The 16650-nt window shown below is 55.2% G+C and overlaps 1 protein-coding gene across 1 annotated transcript in view; it reads right to left on the bottom strand.

Annotated features, from left to right (window-relative positions):
• Positions 1 to 6849: 6849 nt before the first annotated feature.
• FARS2 (phenylalanyl-tRNA synthetase 2, mitochondrial) overlaps positions 6850 to 16650 on the bottom strand; it is a 481250-nt gene continuing 471449 nt past the window's right edge. Inside the window, exon 7 of the mRNA XM_084873142.1 lies at positions 6850 to 7121. Within this exon, the coding sequence (XP_084729268.1) occupies positions 6983 to 7121 (139 nt within the window). The 3' untranslated portion in view covers positions 6850 to 6982. The remainder of the gene's footprint in view (positions 7122 to 16650) is intronic.

Below are 16650 nucleotides of genomic sequence, written 5' to 3'. Positions count from 1 at the left end.
GGTCCTGCCACCGACAGCTGGGCCTCATGCAAGCGGCTGCACGTGAGGCCCTGTGCTTTCCTGTGGCGTCCTGCAGTCTGAACCTGGTGGAGGAAGGAGTAACAAAAAGGAGATTTCTTTTCTGCTAGACGCCTGCGTGCAGTCTGCCTCCCCAGGAGCTCAGCAGGGTCTGAGACAAGAGGTCCTGCAACAGGACACCTGAAGGCAAAGGAGGCCACCATCTCGCTCAGACCCTGTTCTGCTGTGGCCTCCGGCCAGACAGCCTACAGCCCTCTGCCCCCCCTCTGTGTCAGCCCACAGCCCTCTGCCCCCCCTCTGTGTCAGCCCACAGCCCTCTGCCCCCCCTTGTGTCAGCCTCGGGGACCGCTGCTGGTCCTCATGGCCACCGCCCACCCGCCCCCTCCTCACGGCTGTGCTGCCCTCTCTGCGCAGGGCCACCACCCTAAGGCCTGGGCCAGACCCGGAGCCACCGGCCGCTCTGAGGGCCGGGCTGTGCATGGCCTCCAAGCCCTTTGGTCAGCCACACTCTTCTTGGCATTTAGCTGGAAAAGTGACAAAGGGCTCAGCATTTTGATTTCTGTGATGCCAATGCAGAAAGCCCTCAGGAGCCAGCGTGTTGGTTCAGTGTGATTTTGTAGCAGCCCCTCCTCCTGTCCGGGTAGTCACCCTGGGACAAGTGCAGGTCATCTCCCTAATGTCACAGGAGAGGAGGGTGTAAACCAACCAGCACCACGAGGAGCTGGAAGATACTATTAATAGAATGAAAGGCACCTGGCAGTCCTGGTCAGTCCTGAGGGCGAGCCTTTGTGTCCTGAATACCAACGTCCTGGCGACTGACCCCAGGCCCGCCAGCGCCCTCTCAGACCCATGTTCTGGCAGAGAGGCCGTGAGGGTGGCCGGTGGGAAGCCATCGGAGCTCTCAGGTGAGCACTGTCCACACATCCCCGCAGTCACCCACACCCTCACCTGGCCTGGCCTGAAGCTCGCTTGTCCACTTTGGCTTCACTGGGCCTTTGGCCAGGAACAAGTGCTCTGCCACTTACAGCTGAAATCACTCAAATACAGACGGTCATTGGCTTCTCGGGGGCCCACCAGTTCATCTCCAAAATGGGGGCGGGGGGGGGGGGGGCTGGATGAATGACCTCTGAGGTTCCTCTGCGTTCAGCCTCTGGGTACCTCTCGGTGCCACAGGCAGTTCCCAGACCTCACAACCCTTCCTGCTGGGACTGTGGCCTCTGGCCCACAGCTGACCTCCTTCTCCGTTCCCTGTCTCCCTCCAGGCCCAGAGGGCAGCTCCTCCGCCATGCCACCTGGTCCTCGCAGGAGTCGGGGTCCCAGCCTGCAGCTGCGGCTCAGCGAGGGGAGGCCAAGAGCCCAGGGAGCCACATGGAACGTGCACCTGCCTGACTCCAAAGCCAGGTTTTCTCTCACCCACTTCCCAAGGCCCGTGCCGCCTGAGAACACAGCACGTGAGGCAACTCCACTAACAGCATTCTTCAGGCCTGGGAACTCCGAGAGTGAACAAACGATCCTGGGCTCACCCGCACACCCACGGGGAGCTGAGACGGCGGCCACCTGGGTGCCCGGCCCAGGCCAGACAGCCTGGGTGTGAGGCAGGACAGCCGGCGTGGCTGTGGCTGTGCCTCCCCTTTGGGGCCAGAGAAGCTCAGGGAGCTGGTTCCTTTCCTGCATCACAAGGCACTGCTGCTGTGCGGGCCTGGGCCTCTGGGCATGGGTGAGCCATGCACAGGGGCAGGGGAGCTGGCTGGGGGTGAGCAGCTGAACCTGCTCACTTCTCTCCCTCTGGTGAGGTGGTGGCTCCACACCCATCATCCAGGTCTGAGTCCCTCCACAGTGGCCTTCTCTCCCCTGGGAGGGCTGGGCGGGGCAGGTGGGTGTGGAGGGAAGGCGGGGAGGGGCCTTCCTGAGCAGGCCTTGAAGGGCAGAAAAAGGAGAAAGGAGAAAGGTGCCACTTGGGTTACCTCAATTCCCCTTAACAATCAGGACTTCCCTTGCCTGGCAGACCTGGGGAAGCGATGACTGATGACTGCGGTTCAGTGAAACCCCTGCAGAGACCACCACGACCACCAGCCCACAGGCTGGCACGCGGCCAGGCTGGGCCCCGCATTCAGGGCTGGATTTCTCCGTGAGGGCAGGCCCGCAGGGAGCCCAGCAGGCTGGCCCCTGGAGCACAGGGAGGGCCTCCTCTCCCTCCTGTCCTGTGTGGACAGTCATGCCCTGTCTATTGCGCCCTGCTGGCTGCACGTGCCGAGGTCAAGGACTGGCAGAGCCTGTGGTCTGGGTCCTCGCGCATGGAAGGACCCCTTAGCTGGGGCCCCCTGAGTCTTGGTCACGAGTCCTGGTCCTGAGGCTCACCCACTGTCTCTCAGCTCAGATGCCCTCCCGGTGTCCCCCTCAAGGGGCTGCACACTCCACAGCTCCCTCCACCGACCACACCGCAGCCTGGCCTCCAGGCGTGGCCACTCCCTTGGTGGAGCGGGGGGGAGCGGGGAGGGGGGCGTCTGTGATGGTGCCCTCTGCTCAGAGGCCTAAAGAGAAGGGGCGGCCCCTCGGTCGGGGGTCTGTGTTAATTCCCTCAGGCTTCTGTGACAGAATACACAGGCTGAGTGGCTTAAACAAGAAGTCAACTGTCTCACAGTTCTGGAGCCTGGAAGTCCAAGATCAAGAGGCCAGCAGGGCCAGAGGAGACACACACACGCGCGCAGGCCCTTGTTTTGGGGAGTGGGCTGAGAAGACACCCCTTTCCCACTGGAGGCTGCTGAGGACGCGCCCATCACCCGGTCGTCATGTGTCTCCCCGGGTGGCACTGTGCGGAGACCAAGGCGCTGAGGTCCAGCCCGGCACTCCTGCCTGCCGGCCCCGGGCCAGCTCCTCCTCGGGAGATGCAGTGCTGGCCAGCTGTTGTGGGGATGCGGCGAGGCTCTCCAATGCCGGTTTTACACACGGTTTGCTCATTCCTCACTCATCCGAGGTGGGATGGGCAGAACCCCCCCCCCCCTCCCCCGAATTAGAGGAAAGAAAACTAAACCCCGGGGACTCCAAATGCCCTGCCTGAGGCACAGCTGGTAAGACTTGACCTTAGCTCGGCCTCGGGCTTGGTCCAGGCTCCACGGGCGTCCTGCTCTCCTCTCCTCCTGAGAACAGCCTCTGGCTCAGGACTGGGCAGAGCGGGACAGAGCAGGGGTCCTGTCTTGGAACAGGGTACTGGCTGGTGGCTTGCTTTTTTTTTTTTTTTTTTTTTTTTTAAGGCACTGGGGCATTTCTGGGCACAGGAGCCACCTAGAAACCTCAGAGCCAACACCACCCTGAGTTGTTGAGTCAGGACACACCTCTGGAACATGGGCCCCTTGCAGGAGCCTAGACATTCATTCAACCTCCCTCTGTCACTCAGCAGCCGACTCGCCATCCCGAGCAGCTGTGGCTGTGAGTGGGAATCTGTTCCTGCGTTGAGCATTAGGCGATAAAGAAGACTCTGATGGCTCTGACCCAGAACCCGCGCCGCACGCCTTCGCACCTTACTGAGAGGGCCTGTGGCTGCTGCTGGAGGTGGGATCCCAGGCCCTTCGCCTTAGCTGCGTCCAGAGTGAATCCCTGCATTGACTGCAGAAGGCCCGGGAGTGGGCAGGGGAGGAGTGGGGGTGACAGTAAGCGTGCAGGCTGGAAGCAAAAGGACCTCCTCTAGCTCTGACTTCACAGCACCTCCTGGAGCCCCGACCTCACGCCTGGGAAATGGAGATCCTAACGGTACCAGCGCGGGGCCTGGAGGATTGGAGGAGATGATGATGGAAACTCCCTGAGCGCTGGGAAACCTCTCACGGGGAACGGTGGCCGGACCCATGTGCAGCGCGGCGCCCAGCACGCCGTGAGCATCAGCCCCACCGTCCTCCCACACTTCACTCTGTGCGCTTTGCAGATACTGACTTTTCACCAACACTGATCCCGACCCTCCAGCAGCAAAAAACTGTGGAGCTCTGAAGCTCAGATGATCATTAGCCTTTTTAAGCAATAAAGTATTTTTTTAAAAGTGTCTTCATTTATTTTAGAGAGAGAGGAAGGGAGGAGAGAGAAACATCAATGAGACATCAATTGGTGCCTCCTATGCACCCACAACCCCAGAATGTGACCGAACCTGGAACTCGACCAGTGACCTCTTAGTGCAAGGGCCCACACTCAGTCACTGAGCCACACCAGCCAGGCAAAAGAGAGTATTTTTAAATTAAGTATGAACTTTAAAAAAAAAAACACAACTTATTCCATTGTTTATATTTAATAGATGACAGTATAGTTTAAACATTAATTTTTATGTGCACTGGGAAACCAAATATTCCGTGAATCACTTTATTGCGATACTGTACTAGTTTTCACTTTATTGCGGTGTTTGCCTTGCAGTGATGGCTGGGACTGGACCTGAAATGTCTCCCAGTCTGCCTGTCTGTGCCGTGGACGGGAGAGGGCAGACGGCTCTGCTGGTAGCTGCCAGGCACTGTTTCAGGAGCATGGCCGGAGTGGAGACTGGAGAGCTCCTGCATGGGGACGGAGGACACAGGTGCCCGCTGAGGCGTCTGGGTGGGTAAAGTCTGCCGGGTGGGCGTTTTGAGGCCACCATATGCTCTCTGAGTTCACTCACCAGCTTCAGTGTTGAAGAGGCTGTTTTCCATGTCCTGATGCTGATGCTGGACCACCATTGGCCAGGGGTGAGCTGTGCCCATGGCTTCTGGGGTTGAAAGCCAGAGGGCACAGCTCAGGGGTCAGTGTATCAGTGTACCCCGGGGCAGCAGCTGGTCACGAGATTTATTGCCATGACATTCAGAGCAGCCAGTGCCTGCTGATCTCGGTCTGGCTGGTGCTGTGACAGCCTGGTCACAGGGCAGTCACACCTGTGCTGGGAGGGTCCCTGGTCCTCAGCTCCAGGATGTAGCTGCAACCTCAGCTACACCTTCTGGACCCTCACGAGTGACCAGGCTCAGTGGGCCTGGCACCGAAAGACACGCTCCAGTGTCTAACGCAGTCGCTGTGACGGGACCAGCTCTACGGCAGGAGCTCTGCCCTCAGTCAGGAGTTTTGTTGCTCTGGGCTCAGTGTCCGTGAGAGGATGGGAACTGTGGCTGCTCTCCGGGACCCGGCCGAGGCCTGCCCTTCACGCTCTGCATTCCCCACCCCAACCACCCTCAGAGCAGCCTTCACCTGCTGCTGCTCTGTAGGTCCCTGCCGAGTGCAGCCCCTGTGATGTTCCACTCTGTCCCCACCCACAGAGGAGGGGCTGAGGGAGAGGAGGGGCTGAGGGAGAGGAGGGGCTGAGGGAGAGGAGGGGCTGAGGGAGAGGAGGGGCTGAGGGAGAGGAGGGGCTGAGGGAGAGGAGGGGCTGAGGGAGAAGAGGGGCCGAGGGGCCACAGGGGCTGCCCGCCCTGCTCTGCTGGAGGAGTTGGACGCCTCGCTCTGCAAAGTGATGGATTAAATGACCTTTCCATGTTTTTCTTTCTCATGACTGAGTGTCCTGTGGGAATGACATGAGCAAGTAGAGCTGGTGCTCCTTGTGCTCCCTGACTGGGCGGCCCCTTTGGGCAGGAGTGCCCGGCACAGCCCTAGAAGCACCCATGTGCACTGAGACAGGAGTCCTGACTGGGAGGCCCCATGCAGGGTGCTCCTGCTCAAGCCCCCTGCTTCGTTAGGCTCAGCTCCTCAGCTGAGAATACAGACCACAGCTGGTTCCACAGCTGGTTCCACAGCACGGAGGAACTCCCCGGAAAGCCCGCTGTGAACTCCCCGGTGTTAGCCTGCCCTGCCCGCACCCCACCCCCGCAGGCACCAGCATGGTGTCTGATCCTGGGTGTCACCCTTGCTCATTCTGTTGGAGAATACCAACACAAGCCTACCTGGCCTTGGGACCAGAGGTGTCTGGAGACGCAGCCACCGCCGGGGTGGGGATGGTCGGCCAGGCCGGCAAAGGCTGCAGAGAAGAGACGAATGGCCCTGGTTCCCATGCAGACCCGCCCACTCGAGGAGCTGCGTCGGTGGTGGTGGTGGGGGCAAATGCTGGGCAGCAGTTTGGATCCAGGCTTGGGTGTGGGACTCCGGGTACTGCTGCCGTAATTCCCATGACCACCCGAGGGAAAAGCCCAGGTGGAGAACACCCTAAATGACATGCAGGCCCATTCCTTCCCCTTGGAAGCAGCTGCCTGCCCCCACACCGTGGCTGCTAATGGCCACCGCTCATCAAATATTTATCCACCTCGCAGCTCCCACACAGGCCAGGGAGGGGTCCGATGATTAAAACTGCTCAGGAGTGAGGCAGGCAGACTACAAAGTGTCTGGGGTGGAAAGGGAAACATCAAAGCCCACATCCTTCCGTAAAGGTCGCCCCGGAAGCGGCCCTCCGTGAGGACAGGAAGCTTCCAGGGGCGAGGTGGCCTCTGCGGGCCGCGGGCGCTCCTCTTTCCTCGCTGGGCAGAGGCCTGACTCCAAGCCTCGGGTAAGGAAAGCAAGTGGATATCTCGCCAGCGCAGAGCTGTGACCCCCTCACTTTCGAGGGGGCCCTGGCATTTCATCAGTGCCCTGCCCGAGGCCTGCCCTTTGCGAGCAGAAAAGGGAGAGAAGGAAGAAAGGAAACGGAAGCTGATTCAGAAGTTCTGAGTTCAGAGGAGGGGCTGAGGCGCCCGGAGTTCTGAGGTTCTCGGTGGCTCCGCCGTGACCTGGGGAAGACTCCCTCTGGAGTTGGCAGGCAATGGGCAGGCCAGGCCCCCGCGCACGCCACGCCTTCTGAAGGAGAGGAGATGCTCTCCCTCCGCTCCTTTCTCACCTCTCCCCAAAATAAAAGACAAATGCAGTGTCAACAGTTCCTCAAGAGCCATCCTTTATTGTCTGAAAGTTCTAAAACTGACCCTTTATTAAAACAATATCCTTTTTTTTTTTCTTCAGCGAATCCGAGAGACCCAAGGGCCGCATCCCTGGTGCTGCTGCGCCATCAAAACCTGCCCTCCACGGCCAGCAGCTGCACCGCGGCCTCCTGCACGGCCTGGTGGACGCGCGTCACCTCCCTCTGGGACAGCGTCCGCTCCATGTGGCGGTAGGTGATGCGGTAGCAGTGGCTGGTCTTGTGTGTCCTAGGGAATAAGAGAGAAAGACAGTGAGTGAAGGGCATGCACGCTTGCCTCCACCGGCTCTCACCGGCTCTCCCAAACCCAGGAGAATGGGGACAAGCTGCAGGGACTCCGCTGGCAGCTGCTTGTTACGGCCTCTGGGAAGGACGTGAGTAGCGGTAGCGCATTCTTGGCCCCATTGGACCAGGTGCATCCAAAACCCCTGGGAGGAAGCCGGTTAGGAGTGTGATCATGGGCCAAGCCCTGGAAACTGTGGGCCAGTGGGTGGAGGTGGCCATGGGCTTGTGGGAGGGACTCTGAGAGCAGACAGGGCCAGGGACCAGCGCCAGCACCCTGCACCTTCCTCACGTCCGTGGAAATGGCCATGTTGGAAGGCCCACTGCGGTCTCTGGAGGCCCAAGACCGGCCCCAGAGCTCGGGCTGCCCGGAGAGCAGGGGCGTGCCACAGTCACTGTCAGCAGCCCGTGGGAAGCACAGACAATGTGCCATATGGACCGCGTGTCACCTCTGTGCCATGCAAACAACCCCTCTAATCCTCTGCTTCTGCCGGGGTGGGAAGCTGATTTTCACAAACAGCCGATGGTTCTGTGCTTGCACCACAGCTGCCGGGCATCAGCACGATCAGCAGGAAGAGCTCGTCACAGTCCCGGCGGCCTCCTCCTGGCCACGCGACTGGGGGTGTGAGCTGCCCTCTTCTTCCAAGCCACGCGCATTCCTCTTTCGCAGTCCCGGCTGCGGGAGAGCCAGTCCACGCCCTTCCTCACTCGGATGGAGCGGCCGGGCGGGCCGTTCTCTCCGGCAGGGGAGGCGTGTGGGCCTCCAGTAGTGCTGGAGCCTGGTGGGTTCCCTCCGGCCCCTGGACCACCCACAGGTCCTCCTCGCTGCCACCTGGGTCTTTGCTGCCCGAAGAGTCCTGGCTCTCCCCTCTTCCTCGCCTGCCTGCTTTCCTGCCAGGCCCCTTGGCTGAATGGAATGTACCAGATCAATGAGGCTGAGCCTTCCCATTTGCTCCTCTAGTGTTTCCTGGACCGAGGAGACCCGGGTGTCAGAGGCCCCATGTAAGGCTGGAGGATGCCTTTCCTCAGGGCAGGGCCCTGCCTCACCGGCTGGGCACAGGGCAGGACTCCTCACAAGCCGGGCCAGATCATTTCCTGCTCATCCCATCGCTAGGAGCCGTGCCTGACCCACAAGCAGCTGCTGGGAGTTCATAGCAGCCCAGCGCCCTGTCCGGGCTGCTCTATGTGCTGGCCACCACACCGCCCGAGTCTCAGTCTTCTCCAGTGACAGCGACAACAGCACTTACCCCGCGGCCTTCCTCCCCAAACGGGACAGAGACCTGCCTGGGCAGGGGCCGCAGGTTATGAAGTGCCATACGAGGGCCAGGTGCCGCTGTGTAACTGTCTTTTTCCACTGGCTCAGCCTGAGCTGAAACATTGGCAATAGGGCCATATGTGAGCTGAGATTTCCAGCCAAAGAAGAATGGGGAGCAAAGTATCTTGTTTCTGTCTTTCAAGGAAGACTCCTGAAAGGGTTCTTGGGGTTCAAACAGCTTCTACAAAACCGTTGGATGAGTTAGGTGTACATGAATCTTAAGCATATGGATTACTTTTATAAGTTGAGAGGATAGTATTTGGCAGAATATTTGGTGATAATTCAGAAGATTTGGCTGAAAATCAACCAGGTGTGCCTTTTCTGAACATCACTGAGAAGAGAGAAAGAGATTTCCCTTTCTTGTTTTTTTTTTTAATATATATATTTTATTGATTTTTTACAGAGAGGAAGAGAGAGGGATAGAGAGTTAGAAACATCAATGAGAGAGAATCATCAATCAGCTGCCTCTTGCACACCCCCTACTGGGGATGTGCCCACAACTAAGGTACATGCCTTTGACTGGAATCGAACCCGGGCCCTTTCGGTCTGCAGGTCAACACTCTATCCATTGAGCCAAACCGGTTTTGGAGAGACTTCCCTTTCTTGTTTTCTAGAAGTTTCTATGTGGGACGTGCTCCTGTCCTTTTGCTGGCTGAGAGCTGGAGGGGGTGAGCGGGCAGCTGGCCGTGAGGGGACCCGGGCTCCCTGTGCTGAGCAGTGCGTGGTCTGCCCACGAAGACCACGGGGCCAATGAGCGGAGGGACCGTGCTCATCACTAAACAAGAAGACAGATTCCTCAACAGGAGGGAAGTCCTCCGTGCCCAGCCCCACCGGTCTGCATTAGGGCTCAGCCGATTCTTTTTCTATCACCCGAGCAGCCTCTTTTAGGTCCAGAGCTTCTCAATCTTTCATCTGCCACGACCCCCGCTGCCCCTCAATAACAGCAGCGGCAGCAATATTTATGTAGCTTGTTACATACCAGGCACTGCTCTATGCCCTTTGCACATGTCGACTCATTTAAGATTCACAACTCCACCGGGTAAACAGATTATTGTTCCTATGAGACAGATGAGGAAACCGAGGCACAGAGAGCAGAAGCAATCTGCCCAAGGTGATGCAGCTGGTAAGTGGCAGACTGGATTCCCAACGGGGCACTCTGGTGGGGATGTGAAACGGTGCAGCCGCTGTGGGAAACCGTGTGGCGGTGCCTCGAAAACTTAAATGTAGAGTTACCATGTGACCCTGAAATTGCACTCCCGGGAACATGCCCAGGAGGCCTGAAAGAAGGTGTTCGAGCAAACACCTGAACGAGAATTCTCAGCAGCAACGTGCATGAGCCTCAACAGATGCCCAGTGAACCAAACCAGACACAGCCCACCATCACTGGAACCCCATTTATATGACATTCCATGGCACTGGACGGGGGAGAACGGTCTAATGGCACAGGGTTTCTGTGGGGAGGATGAAAACGTTTGGAACTAGATGGACGTGGTGATTGCACAACATTGTGAATGTACTAAATGCCACTGAATTGTGCACTTTAAACATAATTAATTTTATGGGAATTTTACCTCAATTAATAAAGCTAGAGGATTTCGTTTTAGAGCCCAACTATCAACTATGACATTGGACTGCTCCACCACATTCCTCATCTGTTCCCTTTCTCAGCTCTGACCTCTTCCTCTACCCAACATCCCGAGAAAGTGGCAAGGTTTGCAAACGATTGTTCTGTTCAAGGAGATGAACCGAGACCGGGTTCCCCCCCGCTCTGCCCTTTGGCTAACGGAGAGGGCACAGCTGGAGAGGGGGCATCACTGGGACGCGGGGTGGGAGGCGCTGGAGGTCTTTCCTGCCACCGGGCCACTAAGGGGGCTGGGAAGCCACAGCTGCGGGACGGAGCTGCGCCTGCCACAGCCCTCAGGACAAGAAATCTTCCTGAAGGAGATAACAGTCTCCATGACAATCTGATTTTTTTTTTTTTAAGGCAAATAAAAGTGTTTTTGTTTGTTTGTTTTTTAATGTACTTCACTGCTTCTACTCATAGGCAAAATAAATGAAAATAGCCATGCTGAGTGCGAGAGGTCAAATTTCATTATAATGAGTTTGAAAAGAGTCTGAACTTCTTTGTGTGTGTGTGCTGGAATTTCATTACTTTGAGATATTGGCTAAAACAAATTGGTCAGTGACAAGAGCTGGAATTTCTAACAGAGATTTCAGTGTGAGAATCTTAGACTGTTTGAGCTTCCAGGGCTTCAACTATCACTGGTTCACTCACAGATTCATGTAGTCATTCAGCAAACAGCAGGCTCCAGGCACCGCGCTGGGCTCAGGGTGCCCACCCGGGGCTGGGGCAGCACCCAGGGAAGACAGGTGTGGGCCCGCACACCACACACACCACGGTGCGCCCACTAAGTCTCCGGGACCCGAGGTTTGCTCCTTTAGCAAATGGCTTTCCCTCGGTGCTTCCCCATAAGCATTACCTGGTGTGATTTGTCTAGTGCAGTATGGGTGTTACAGAGCCTGCCAAAGGGAGCCAGCCCATGCCGCCCATTAGGGCTCACTTACCTCCAGCGAGGAGAACACGGGCAGGAGGACAGCCCACGCTCGCCAGTGAGCAGCAGGGTATGAGTGACGCACAGCGCCCTGCACCTCTACCTCTTCTGCTCCCCCGGGCCTAACATCATTTGAGATTCTGCCTGGCTCACAAACCTGGAAACATGACGCACACTCCTGAATTTACTTCAACTTGGATCCCATTCCCTGCTCCGCCGTAATCATCAATGTCCACCGCACTCCACCGCCCGGTGCATGCCCAGCTGCTCCCACAGTGAGGGGAGCCAGGGCCGAGGGGCGGCCGGTGGGATGGAGGGTGGGCAGGGCAGCGGGCAGGCATTATGTATTTTAGTGCCTCTCCTTCCAAAGCCCTAACCTTAGAGCCAAAGGAAAAGATGCTTAAGTGCAGCACATAGTTAAGTCTGGGTTAGCGCGGGATTGCCAACATTTTAGATGTTTAAAGGGAAGCTGTCTCATGTTTACCCTTTTTTCCTGAGTAACAAAGAGATGAACTTAACAAATTTCTAAAGTACAGCTGCTCTCCAGTTCTCAGTGTGCCAATGAGAGACTTCCCGAAAGGACTCAGGGCTTTGGGATGTGTCACTGGAGAGGGGGAACAGGGGGCAGAGTGACAGGAGGGCTGGGGTATAATACTTCTTTCACACAACCACTTGGTTCACTCAGCAACAACACAGCTCTGATCTCAAAACAAAACCTTCCATGGGATGCAGCCCACACCCAGCTCCTGCACCATTCATGGGGGTCTGCTTTCCCATCTGTGGCAAGAGCAGTGACTTCACATTCTTGGGGTGCACTGGCACCTCCCAGGGCAGACGGTCCATGACCAGCAGTCCCTGCCGGCACCACCTACTCATGCGGGACTCCTTGGCTGGAGAAAGTGCTCAGAGCCCCGAGGATGGGATGCCTTGACTCTCCTGTGCAGAAGCTGCGGGAAGCTCGCGGGCTATGTATGTCCTGTGGACTGGAAGGAGGCAGGCTGGTGTGGAGAAGAACTTGCAGCCAGAGACCTGGGCTCACTCCCTGCTCTCACCCTTTGCTCCCTGTGTGGTCTGGGCAGCTCACTGACTCCTGGGAGTGAGGACAGGAACATTTGCTTTCAAGGTTTGCGCTGACGCAGTGAGAGATGCCTGCAGAATGCTAATTCAGAGCCTGGCCACCCAGAATGGATGCTTAACTGCTACTGGCTTGTCCCATCTCCCGCTTTATTCATGGAGCTCACAGGGGGAGGAATGACACTGTTTCCTATGAGTTTTTTTGAACCTCCCTTAGTGGGCGTGGGCCGGGATCAGTGCCCCTCCTGGAGAGCATGCGCACCGTGGCTGTGGCGGGGAGAGCCAGGAATGGAGTCAGGGACAGTGACAAAGTATAGCACAGCATTGGGCACGACTTACACAAGTGGTCTGGAACTAAGCAAATCATTTCCCCCTTTACCTTCCCTGCATTAAAAAAGTAAAAGAGGAGAGAATGAAGGTCTGACAAGACCTGAGCCAGGGTCTCTATACCTCTTTTCCAACAAACCGCCTTGAGGTTTCCTAGGACATAGGCACCCCTTGCATCATGCAGGGAAATAACAGACCAGAGAGGCAGGAGGCTGGGTCCCAGTCCAGCCCAGCAAAGTCATCTAAGCTCTCCCAAGAGAGGGCTGCACTAAGCAGGCTCCAAGTCTCATCCGGCTCTAGCACCCCGGCGTCAGCAGAGAGAACAGAGATTTCTGAAGTCAATGCCCCTCGGCAGGAACGAGCCAGCCAGTCGGCCACCATCTGCAAAGCCAGCACAGGATGGAAGGGAAGAGGGCGGAGATGGAGAGGAATTTTCAGGCAGGCTAAAGCACAGATGCGAGATGCATTAGTGATGAAAGCGAGAAGGAAGTGGGTTGGCCTGCCCTCCCCAGTGGGCCGTGCTGAGTCCCCTCCCCCCACTTCCCAGCCATGAACCTCGGAGTTGCCTCCCCTGCGGCTGCTGTGGTTACAGTTTCTTCCCTGAGGGACTGCTGTTCCCTGGAGTCAGTCACAGGAAACCCAGCCAGGGGCTCCCTGACAGTCACTGCCTGGGGAAGGCAGCCCCAGTGGCGGCCTTGGCGGAGAGAGAGCAGGTGCGGGGAAGGAGAAACTGGCTGGGCGCAGCTCGCCTGGTCCTGCCGCCACAAGACCCCGGCTCGGGCCAGCCCAGCCCGGTCCAGCCTGTCCGTCACCACAACATTGGGAGCTTCAGAGCTCCTTAGAGATGCACAGTTTGTAGGCAGGAGATGCTTTTTTACATCAAGCTCTTGCCAAGTCCTCAGGGACGTTTCAAAGCCTTCCCCACCCCATCCCGTTCTATTCCCATCAACCCAGTAATGTTCCTGTACTTCGGAGTTAGCATGTCACGCCAAGCACTGGAGAGCAGGCCAGTGTTCCGTCTCTACACGGACGTGCACACGTGCACACGACAATAACTGCGCTGGGGAGTCTCTAACAGCATCTCCCACCGAGAGGCTCAGGGACACCCTGGCCCGGTGTACCGCTTCCCAGCCACAGGCCCCTGGCCCAGACCCCTTCTCTCATCCCGTTCTCATTCTAAGATATAGACACCGAACTCACGGGATTGCTGAAGAAACTGAATGAAAAAACATATGTAAAGTGTTTAGCACAGCTCGGGCTTAGAGTGAACACTTGGTGCTGCCATTTCCGTAGCCAGAGGTTATATAGGCTTCTGCTTTGGGCCACACAGGAAGGCCCGAGTGACCTGCAACAAATCACCTGAACTTCAACTTCCTTGTCTCTAAAAAATGATTACTAATATAATACTACAATGTGGAGAGAGCTTGAAGATGTTGTTAAACAACAAAGGCCAGTCACAAAGGTTGAACATTATATAATTCCACCTATATGAGATATTTAGAGCAGATTCATAGAGACAGAGAGTAGAATGACGGGTGCCAGGGCCGGGGTGGGGATGGGGAGTTGGTGTTTGATGGGGAAGTTTGGGAAGATGAAGAAGTCCTGGAGGTGGAAGTGGTGATGTTTGCACAACAGTGTGAATGCACTCAATGCCACTGAACTGAACACTTAAAATGGTTACTATGGTAAATTTTATTACATATTTTTTTTTACCACAATAGGAAAAAATTGAGGATAGTTGATCCAAATAACTGAGTTGAGTATTACTAGAAATGAAAGTTTAGACTCATATATTAAAAACAAAGCAACGAAAACAGCAACAATGAACCCCAGGTCACTGGTCACTGACAGGCATGTGCAGGGCACTGTTGGGGCGGGGAGGGGGGTGGGGGGGGGGAGATGGGGAAAGGGTAGGGAGGACTGGCTCCATCCTCCCAGACAGCTGTCCTCCCTGATTTCATGAACCTCGTAACTAAGCTGCCTTCAGATCATGCAGGTCATTTTTAAGATCCCTTCTTGGAATGCTAACAGGGTTTGGCCAAGTTTGAAAGTCTTTTCAGCTGTTCCATTATCTTCTCAACAATCCTCTTTAACATTTCTAACAACTTGAAGCAACCAGCGTCTTGCGTTGCACAGACTTTCAAAGCTCTGTGCTTTCTGGTTGTGTAGAAAATTTGGAAGGGATTTTATTTTTCTCCCTGGCCTAGTGAACGAAGCCAAAGTCAACAGCACTCACTTTAGCTCCGCTGTCCCCGCAGCCTCCCCCGCACGGCATGCTGACACTTGGGTGGACGAGTCAGCTTCCACCAGAAGATTGTGATAGCTGAAGTGCTACCTTTGGTCAGCGATTATTTATTCTGTGCTGAGGTAGACTTTGTGGGGTATGCAAAATAGGGACACAATTTGTTGATCAATATATAAATATTCATGAAGTGGCTGTTCTGTGCATGGCACACTGGCAGTGTGAGGGAAAGAAGTCTAAAAAAATAATGCAAAGAAGGATTAGGTTAGATAACCCCCTATTCGGGGGTTAAGACGTTCATGCATGAAAAGATAGCTAATAGAACAAAGCTATTAACACTAAATATTAAACTGATTACACGGATTGTAAATAACATCAGTCAGAAAAGACTTAACGGAGATGAGACTAGATCTTAAGGTATGAGTAGAATCTTAAAGTATGAAGGCGTGGGATGTATTCAAGCTGGCAAAATAACATAAGCGGTACTGGTGGTGGGCGCATTCATTGCATTTCCCCTCTTCCATTTCACCAAAGAGCTGCTGTGTGTATGTGCTATAAATGGTCCAATGAGGAGCTGTCCACAGGATGCATGACCTGTCAGAGAGGGTGACGTACAGTGACATCAGGAAGTTGGCTCTGGGCATGGCGGGAACAGGAAGTGACTGACTTTGCCTGGGAGAGAGCAGACAGTCGCACACTGGTGCCAACTGAACTGGGGCGGGAGTATGAGACATAAATTTGGCACATGCATAAGTGGTAAAGGAGAAACGCCATTTCTGTAAAGGCACAGACGGAATCGTGAGCACACATGGACAGGCTGAAGGAAAGAGGAGGGAGTGGTTCAGTGTCTGGCTGGGTGCATAGAGGATAGACTACAGGAATGCTGGGCAGGAGGCTATGGGGTAGGTGGGCTCACAGAGGAGGGCCTTACACATCTGGTTCTAAGAAGCCTCAACTGAAAACCCATCAGTAAGCAATCAACCACAACAACAGAGTCGAGGATCAGGTCCCTGCAAAATTCTGTGGCTGGTAGGACTTGGCTCTGACAGTTTCTCTGCATCTAAAGCTAGCCCTCAGTTACATCTCACTCCTCCTCAAATGACAGAGGGCTGGGCTGCTGAAACATTACAGCATCTGTACTAACAGCCACCAAACCAAGGAGCATGCTGTGTCTATCCTTTACCCATTATACATGAGTAGAATTACCTATGACTGCGTTATGTTGTATTACGTTTATTTCTTTAGTGAGTGATGGGTGAAATAGGCTAATTACTTTAAGAAGGACACAGTGTCCAGTTAGTTATAAATGAATTACATATTAGTGAGGAGAAATTTACATACACTTCCAATGACATCTTTATTTTGCAAATGCTGTAGTGAAGAGTCTAATTAATAGCACCATTTCTCAACAAATAGTGAGAGAGAGAGTAACAAAATAGGGGCTTGGCTGGCATGCTGAGTTTCCTCTCTCTATAATGTTCTGGGCTGGAATACGGCAGTGATATATTGATTAAGTATTCATCATGCAAGAAACATGTTTCATGGATGCAATGAATCCAAGATAAGGGACCCTAAAGATTTTCTGGTTTATGCCTGGGTGTTTTCTATAAAGCCTATGCTGACTGCTTCTGGGGCCATTCCGGGGGAGAGGGAGTGGCATTTTCACGGAGCCCACCAGTGCTTCTGTGTTTCTACTCCTTGGTCCTGTTTCACTCCAGTCCTTCTTCCCCAGGACAGCCCTTCAAACCCCTCAACTCACTGGCAGCAGCAGGGGGGCCTTTACCGGGGACTCTCAAGACCACTGGTGGTCAGAGTGGGGAAGGGCCTTTTTGGCAGACAATGTCATGTTTAACATCACTGCCTCTAAGTTTAGATAGCCTTCTGTCTGTCCATCTGTCCATCACCCACCCATTCCATTCACTGATCTGTTCCTTCATTCAACAAATGAAGTGAACATGTACTATAT

Source organism: Pipistrellus hanaki, assembly GCF_964339955.1.
Source record: "Pipistrellus hanaki genome assembly, chromosome: 2".
In the NCBI taxonomy this organism is placed as follows: Eukaryota; Metazoa; Chordata; class Mammalia; order Chiroptera; family Vespertilionidae; genus Pipistrellus; species Pipistrellus hanaki.
Note: the sequence above shows the minus strand (reverse complement) of the source record. Positions and strands in the feature narration are given on the sequence as shown.